General features: G+C 44.1%; 1 protein-coding gene across 1 annotated transcript in view; it reads left to right on the forward strand.

Moving 5' to 3' along the window:
- LOC145510844 (olfactory receptor 7G3-like) overlaps positions 1-8,956 on the forward strand; it is an 11,860-nt gene extending 2,904 nt beyond the window's left edge. The window contains 4 exon segments of the mRNA XM_081503028.1: positions 3,244-3,328; positions 3,624-3,711; positions 7,804-7,968; positions 8,253-8,956. Of these exon segments, the coding sequence (XP_081359154.1) occupies positions 3,244-3,328; positions 3,624-3,711; positions 7,804-7,968; positions 8,253-8,956 (1,042 nt within the window).

The following is an 8,956-nucleotide window of genomic DNA, read 5'->3' on the forward strand; positions in this document are numbered from 1 at the left end:
GACTGGAAAAGGTCAGTTTTCATTCCAATCCCAAAGAAAGGCAATGCCAAAGAATGCTCAAACTACCATACAATTGCACTCATCTCACATGCTAGTAAAGTAATGCTTAAAATTCTCCAAGCCAGGCTTCAGCAATATGTGAACCGTGAACTTCTAGATGTTCAAGCTGGTTTTAGAAAAGGCAGAGGAACCAGAGATCAAATTGCCAACATCCAATGGATCATCGAAAAATCAAGAGAGTACCAGAAAAACATCTATTTCTGTTTTATTGACTCTGCCAAAGCCTTTGACTGTGTGGATCACAATAAACTGTGGAAAATTCTGAAAAAGATGGGAATACCAGACCACCTGATCTGCCTTTTGAGAAACCTGTATGAAGGTCAGCAAGTAACAGTTAGAACTGGACATGGAACAACAGATTGGTTCCAAATAGGAAAAGGAGTATGTCAAGGCTGTATCTTGTCACCCTGCTTATTTAACTTATATGCAGAGTACAACATGAGAAACGCTGGGCTGGAGGAAGCACAGGCTGGAATCAAGATTGCCAGGAGAAATATCAATAACTTCAGATATGCAGATGACACCACCCTTATGGCAGAAAGTGAAGAAGAACTAAAGAGCCTCTTGATGAAAGTGAAAGAGGAGAGTGAAAAAGTTGACTTAAAGCTCAATATTCAGAAAACTAAGATCATGGCATCTGGTCCCATCACTTCATGGCAGATAGATGGGGAAACAATGAAAACAGTGGCTGACTTTATTTTTCTGGGCTCCAAAATCACTGCTGATGGTGACTGCAGTGATGAAATTAAAAGATGCTTACTCCTTGGAAGGAAAGTTATGACCAACCTAGACAGCACATTAAAAAGCAGAGACATTATTTTGCCAACAAAGGTCCGTCTGGTCAAGGCTATGGTTTTTCCAGTGGTCATATATGGATGTGAGAGTTGGACTATAAAGAAAGCTGAGAGATGAAGAATTGATGCTTTTGTGGTGTTGGAGAAGACTCTTGAGAGTCCCTTGGACTGCAAGGAGATCCAACCAGTCCATCCTAAAGGAGATCAGTCCTGGGTGTTCGTTGGAAGGACTGATGTTGAAGCTGAAACTTCAATACTTTGGCCACCTGATGCGAAGAGCTGCCTCATTTGAAAAGACCCTGATGCTGGAAAAGATTGAGGGCAGGAGGAGAAGGGGACGACAGAGGATGAGATGGCTGGATGGCATCACTGACTCGATGGACATGGGTTTAGGTGGACTCAGAGAGTTGGTGATGGACAGGGAGGCCTGGCATGCTGCGGTTCATGGGGTCGCAAAGAGTCGGACACTACTGAGCAACTGAACTGACTGACTGAAGCATTTCTTCCTGTTGAAGTTGTCTGCTTTAGTGAAGTCATTCAGTAATTACTAACATTTGAAGTAGTGGCTTTTTAAAAAATTTGACAATCTGAATTACAAAAGCCAAGTGTGGGAAGATCTGGGAGAAGACTTTTCAAAAGAGAGAAATGCTAGAAATGCAGATACAAAAGCCTTGAGGCATGAATAAGCTTGGTGTTTGAAGGTGAAGGGATCCTCAGTGGTGAAGTCCACCCCTCAGAGTGGATCACATAGCTCTTTCCAGCTCTGCCTTCAGGGACTGGTAGCTTGAATTTATCATGGGAGAATTTATACTTCCGAAACCGACTAAGGTTGGGATTTCCTTGCTGGTTCAGTGGTTAGGTGTCTGTGCTCCCAATGCAGAGGGCATGTGTTCCATCCCTGGTGAGGGAACTAAGATCACCACATGCTCCAATACTCCACCATGCCCGCTCGGCCACTGCCCCCTCCCCCTGCCCCCACTGAAAATAGATCAGTGGTACTAATCAGGTCTTTTACCGACTTCCCAGCAAGCCATTACTTCTAATCACTGGTTGTATGTGAAAGTGTTAGTCGCTCAGTCGTGTTGGACTTTTTGCCACCACATGGATTGTAGCCTGCCAGGCTCCTCTGTCCATGGGATTTCTGAAGCAAGAATACTGGTGTGGGTAGCCATTCCCTTCTCCAGGGGATCATCCCAACCCAGAGACAGAACCTAGGTCTCCTACACTGCAGGCAGATTCTTTACCATCTGAGCCACCAGGGAAGACCACTTCACCTCTATTGCGGTTATAAATCATTATGGCATCTAACTCATGGTTTGAAACAGTTTCTTGACTCACATCAGTAATACATTATCAGCTTCTATTAGGGTCTGGTACTGTGTTAAGTTATGCTCAGCAAAAACTGTTCTCTTGTAATTGCATTTTTAAGGGCAAAATGGCCTTTCATCATCAAATAATCTCAAGAGTCTTGGATCTCAGTAGAGTCATAGGTGAATGTCACCAATGAGTAGAGCCCCAAATCAAGAACCCTGCCCCCAACAGGGGTGTCAGAGGAAGCCACCTGAGCAGGTGCTCCTAATGCAAAAATCTAGAAACTGTAGAGATGTACTCATTAGTGTTTCCAAAACAGGATGCAGACAGTGTTTTAAAGACTATATTTTTTGCTTGGCCAAAAATTTTGTTTGGGTTTTTCTGTAAGATGTTATAGAAAAACCTGCATGAACTTTAAAAAAAATATATATTTATTTTTTATTTATTTGACTGCATTGAGTCTTAGTCATGGCATGTGGAATCTAGTTCCTGACCATGGATGGAACTTGGACCCCTTGCATTGGGAGCTGTGAGTCTTAGCCACTAGGCCACCAGGGAAGCCCCTTGAATGAACTTTTTGGCCAAGCCAAATATTTTAATATGTATTATAAAATATTCCCTGATAGCTCAGTTGGTAAAGAATCCACCTGCAATGCAGGAGACCGCAGTTTGACTCTTGGGTCGGGAAGATCCACTGGAGAGGGATAGGCTACCCACTCCAGTATTCTTGGGCTTCCCTAGTGGCTCAGCTAGTAAAGAATCTGCCTGCAATGCAGGAGACCTGGGTTTGATCCCTGAGTTGGGAAGATCCCCTGGAGAAGGAAAAGGCTACCCACTCCAGTGTTCTTACCTGGAAAGTCCCATGGACAGAGAAGCCTGGCAGGCCACAAACCATGGGGTCAAAAAGAGTTGGACACGACTGAGAGACTGAACACATTACAAACCCCACATTACAAAATACATCACACACACACACAAAAAAAACCTGCTGAGTTTAACAAAAGAGCCGATTAAGAGTCACTTCCAACCATGAAGATGATCAGGAATGGCTCATTTTGGGAGACTGCTTCCTTGATAGGGGAGTGGTACTCGGTAAAGGACGATTATCTCTGCTGTTGGGCATCTGGACCAACCTGGGCTGTGAACTTTGGTACCTGAGAGAGGTAAGAGGAAAGGCCACATGCTTACTCCCACTCAGGGAATTAGCAAGCCAGTAGTTTTCTTCTTTCTGCTTCAGGACTGAAGGGAAGAGAGAGCAATTTGGCTAATGAGGAACTTTGGAGATAATGCCCCAAGGACCAGAAAAAAAAAACCCCACGAAAATGTAAACTGGACCTCTGTCCCCTATCAGTACAATCTTATACTTACAAGACCAGAAAGGGAGATACCTTGTTACTTCTTAGAGAATGTGTCTTATCCAGAAACTGCACTCATGACTGTCTCCTTGAAATTTTCAAGCATCAATTTGTCTTCAACATCTACCTCCTGGGGAGAAACTCAGCCCCTGTGGTCTTCTATGGGGCCTCCTGGAGATACAAAACCCCTTGTAAGTTCTAGAGGAAAGGGGCAACATTATTATTATTATCATTATCACTATTATTCTCATTTGGATGTAGTCTTGGGTTAATTAAGCAGGAAATCTAAACCAATGGTTCTCCAAATGTGTCCCTAGGACTGCCCTGGTGGTCCAGGAGTTAAGACTCTATGCCTCCACTTCAGGGGCCTCGGGTTCAATCCCTAGTGAGGGAGCTAAGATCTTGCACGCTGTGTGGCATGGCCAAAAAATTAAAAAAAAAAAAAAAAGAAAGAAATGTTTTGGGACTTCCCTGCTGATCCAGTGGCTAAGACTTCATGCTCCCAGTGCAGGGGGCCCAGGTTCGATCCCTGGTCAAGGAACTGGGTCCCATATGCTCCAATTAAAGATCTCACACTAAGACCTGGTACAGCCAAATAAATAAATATACATGTATGTTTGTGTTAGTCGCTCAGTTGTGTCTGACTCCTTGCAAATCCATGGACTGTAGCTCACCAGGCTCCTCTGTCCATGGGATTCTCCAGGCAAGAATACTGGAGTGGGTTGCCATTTCCTTCTCCAGGGGATCTTCCCCACCCAGGGTTTGAGTCCAGGTCTCTTACACTGCAGGCAGATTCTTTACATCTGAGCCACCAGGGAATCCCAAAGAAATACACAGAAATAAATAAGTATTAGAAAAATAATGTTTCCCTTAAATAAACGAACTGTGGTGTTGGAGAAGATTCTTGAAAGTCCCTTGGACTGCAAGAAGGTCCAACCAGTCCATCCTAAAGGAGATCAGTCCTGGATGTTCATTGGAAGGACTGATGTTAAAACTGAAACTCCAATACTTTGGCCACCTCATGCGAAGAGTTGACTCACTGGAAAAGACCCTAATGCTGGGAAGGATTAGGGGCATGAGGAGAAGGGGACAACAGAGGATGAGATGGTTGGATGGCATCACCGCCTCGATGGACATGGGTTTGGGTAAACTCCGGGAGTTGGTGATGGACAGGGAGGCCTGGCGTGCTGCGATTCATGGAGTCACATAGAGTCAGACACGACTGAGCGACTGAAGTGAACTGAACTGAACTTAAATAAAGTGACCAGCAGCCAGGGCTGGGTTTGTGGGTGGGTGTGCAATCAGAAGGACCACAGAGGACCCTGCTCTTGGTTGAACGCTCTGCTATCACTGTCTTGACATTTTTGCAACTTGGGGTTCCAAATTTTCATTTTGCACTGGGACCTGAAAATTATGCAGCAGGTTCTACCAGTTGGATCAGCATTACCTGGGGAATTCTTTGAAATGCAGTTTCTCAGACTTCACCTAGAGATGCTGAAACTGGGGTGGCGCCCAGCAACCTTTGTTTTAAGAAACCCTCCAGGTGACTCTGACACGTGGTCAAGACTGAGACTCACTGTCTAATGGGCCTCTTGATTTTTCTGGCCTATTCCCAAGTCCCTTGGCACCAGGTTTGCAACTGCTCCTGACTCTGCTGACCCCATTCTCTCACCCTGAAATTTTATGGACCAATTTACTACTCGAAGGAAATCAATACTTCCTAATATTTTCTGAGAATTTCAGGCTGCTCCAATGCATCCTTTTATTTCAGGAAGGGAAGGAGGAGATCTGTGCTATTGACTCTGATGTGATTCTGTCAAGAACAGGAGGAGATAAGATCTGAGTCTCAGTGAATGGTGTTAAATGTTCCCTGATCTGCAGAATTCCCTGACTGAGGGAGAAGCCTGAAACAGAAGTGGGGGTGGGGCTGTGTTCCTAAGAACATCCATGAAGTTCAAGAAATGAGGGGGCAGCTGGCTGATTTCTCAAAGCACAGGGACACGCGCATGAGTAAGCAAAACAGAAAGAGTTCCTTCAGTACTTCTTATTAATTCATTTATTTTTTAATAGTGACAAGATATAGAAAATAAAATGTACCCTTGTAACTATTTTAAGTATGCAGTTCAGTGGCATTGAGTTCAATTCCATTTTTGTGTAACCATCACCACCATTCATCTCCAGAACAGTTTTCATCTTTCAAAAATGATTCTTGGTTCCCTTGAAACACCACCCACCCCCCCTATTCTGCCATCCTCACATCCCCTGACAACCACCCTTCTTTTTTTTTAATTTATAAATTGAAACCTTTCATTTTGTTAGGTTGTTGTTCTTTGGTTGCTGAGTCATGTCCCACTCTTTGTGACCCCATGGACTGTAGCCCAAGGCTCCATGGGATTTCCCAGGCAAGTATACTGGAGTGGGTTGCCATTCCTTCTCCCAGGGATCTCCCCGACCCAGGGATCGAACTTGGATCTCCTGTGTTGGCAGGCAGATTCTTTACGCTGAGCCACCAGGAATCACATTTGTTGGGGAGTTACAAATCATTTTTACAATGAAAAAGATAAATCATAGTACCTTCCTCTAAAAGAAAAGAAAGTTACCAAATATTAGAGAATAATCACAATGGTTTCAGACTTATGATACCAAGAGTTAGAAAATATCATTAGGCCTTTGAGAAATCTTGGTCAAGGAAAATCAAGCAAAAAAAAAAGTTAATTTTTTTGAAGAGGTTCGTTTACTTGGCTCAAAATTCAAAAGGCACCAAAAACAGTGAAAAATGTCCCTTTTACTCCTATTTCTTAGCAGTAAAGTCCTCTTTTTGAGGCTAACATTGCACTGATTTTGTATGGATTCTTGAAGAGAAATTTTATGCACAGATAGACATCTATGTTACCTCCTCAACTCTTGTCTGCACACTAGTAATCATACTATTTTTTTAACCTAGCAAAATAGCTTGCAGATTGTTCCCCACAGTGCAATAGTATTAGAATATTTAAAGGAATGGATCATTGATATTATTTTTTACATTGAGATAGAAGAGAATCTGAGCTTATAATTTCTAGCAATACCTGAGATTTGCAAATCTGAGCAGACTCAGTATAAGGTTAGCCACAGAGTTAAAAATCCTCTGAGAAAATAAAGTCATCCAACTGGGCTCAAGGACTTCCCTGTTAACTCAGCTGGTAAAGAATCTGCCTGCAATGCAGGAGACCCCGGTTCAATTCCTGGGTCAGGAAGATCCTCTGGAGAAGGGATAGGCTACCCACTCCAGTATTCTGGCCTGGAGAATTCCACGAACTGTATAGTCCATGGGTCTCAAAGAGTCAGACATGATTCAGCCACTTTCACTTCTTAACCAAGCTTGATGCTGTATGAAGAACTGACCAGAATTTAATCATAGATTTTAAAATGCCTTGGGATTTCCCTGGTAGTCCAGTGATTAAAACTGTGCTCCCAATGCAGGGGGCCCAGGTTCGATTCCTAGTCTGGCAACTAGATCCCAGATACCTCAACTAAGAGTTCGAATGTCACAACTAATGATCCCAAGTGCTGCAACTAAGACCAGATGCAGCCAAATAAATAAATAAAATAAATAAATTAATACTAAGAAAATAAAGTGCTGTGAATGCATGATGCATGCATGCATGCTAAGTTGCTTCAGTCTTGTCCGACTCTTTGTAACCCTATGGACTGTAACCTGCCAGGCTCCTTAGTCTATGGGATTCACGAGGCAAGAATACTGGAGTGGGTTGCCGTGCCCTCCTCCAAGGGATCTTCCCAACCCGGGGATCAAACCCACATCTCTGACATCTCCTGCATTGGCAGGTGGGTTCTTTACCACTAGCAGAAGCCCATGATAGTTCCTAGAAAAAAACAATAGCACTTGTTTTCATTTTTTTAATTTTAGTATTGGAAAAAAATGTACAGTATTTAGAAGTTATTCAAAAATTACTTGGAGAAGGAGGAAATGAGTAGAGGAACTTGAAGGGAAGAATTTGGCTGCCCCACCCGGTATGCAAGTTCCTAGTTCCCCGACCAGGGGTCGAACCTGTGCCCTTTGCAGTGGAAGCATGGAGTCTTAACTCCTGGACCACCAGGGAAGTCCCTAGATATTTTTAGAATCTAAGGCATAGAAGAAAAATTTCTCTCAAACAAATGATGTCTGTATATCCATTTCATAGTAACTCATGTCGATATTTTCCGGTACACTCATCAACAACACGGAATTAGAAAACCAGACAGAAGTCTCAGAATTCCTCCTCCTGGCCTCTCTGATAATGCAGATTATCAGATTATCTCTCTGCAGCCCCTCCTGTTTGGGCTCTTCCTGTCCATGTACCTGATCACCATGCTTGGGAATCTGCTCATCATCCTGGCTGTCAGCTCTGACCTCCACTTCCACACTCCCATGTACTTCTTCCTCTCCCTCGTCCTTTGTTGACATCTCTTTCATCTCCACTATAGTCCCCAAGAAGGCAATGGCACCCCACTCCAGTACTCTTGCCTGGAAAATCCCATGGACGGAGGAGCCTGGTAGGCTATAGTCCATGGGGTCGCTAAGAGTCAGACACCACTGAGCGACTTCACTTTCACTTTTCCCTTTCATGCACTGGAGAAGGAAATGGCAACCCACTCCAGTATTCTTGCCTGGAGAATCCCAGGGACGGCGGAGCCTGGTGGGCTGCCGTCTATAGGGTCGCACAGAGTCGGACACGACTGAAGCGACTTAGCAGCAGCAGTAGCAGCATAGTCCCCAAGATGCTGTCGAACATCCAGACAGAGAGCAAAGCCATCACCTATGCAGGCTGCCTCACTCAGGTGTATTTTTTCATGGTTTTCATTTGTATGGACAATTAACTCCAGACCATCATGGCCATCTGCCACCCACTGTATTACGTGATCATCATGAACCCCTGTCTCTGTGGTCTGCTGCTGCTTCTCTCTTTGTTTGTTAGCACTCTGAATGCCCTGATCCACAGTCTGATGGTGTTGCAGCTGTCCTTCTGCACAGACTTGAAAATCCCCCACTTCTATGAACTTGCTCAGATCCTCAAACTTGCCTGTTCTGATACTCTTATCAACGACATCCTGGTGTATCTGGTGACTAACCTGTTACGTGTTGGTCCTCTCTCAGGCATAATTTTCTCTTACACTCGGATTGTCTCCTTCATCCAGAGAATCCCATCCGTTGGTGGGAGGTATAAAGCTTTTTCCACCTGTGGGTCTCACCTCTCTGTCGTTTTCTTATTTTATGGGACCTGTGTTGGGGTCTACTTTAGCTCTGCAGCTACTCTCTCCCCCAGGAGGAGGGCAGTGGCCTCAGTGATGTACACCGTGATTACTCCAGTGATGAAACCCTTTATCTACAGCCTGAGGAACAGAGACATAAAGGTAGCCTTGAGGAAATTCATCTCCAGAACGTTTTCTTTTTCATGA

Source organism: Giraffa tippelskirchi, chromosome 6, assembly GCF_054371585.1.
Source record: "Giraffa tippelskirchi isolate mGirTip1 chromosome 6, T2T-mGirTip1v1.2.pri, whole genome shotgun sequence".
Classification (NCBI taxonomy): domain Eukaryota; kingdom Metazoa; phylum Chordata; class Mammalia; order Artiodactyla; family Giraffidae; genus Giraffa; species Giraffa tippelskirchi.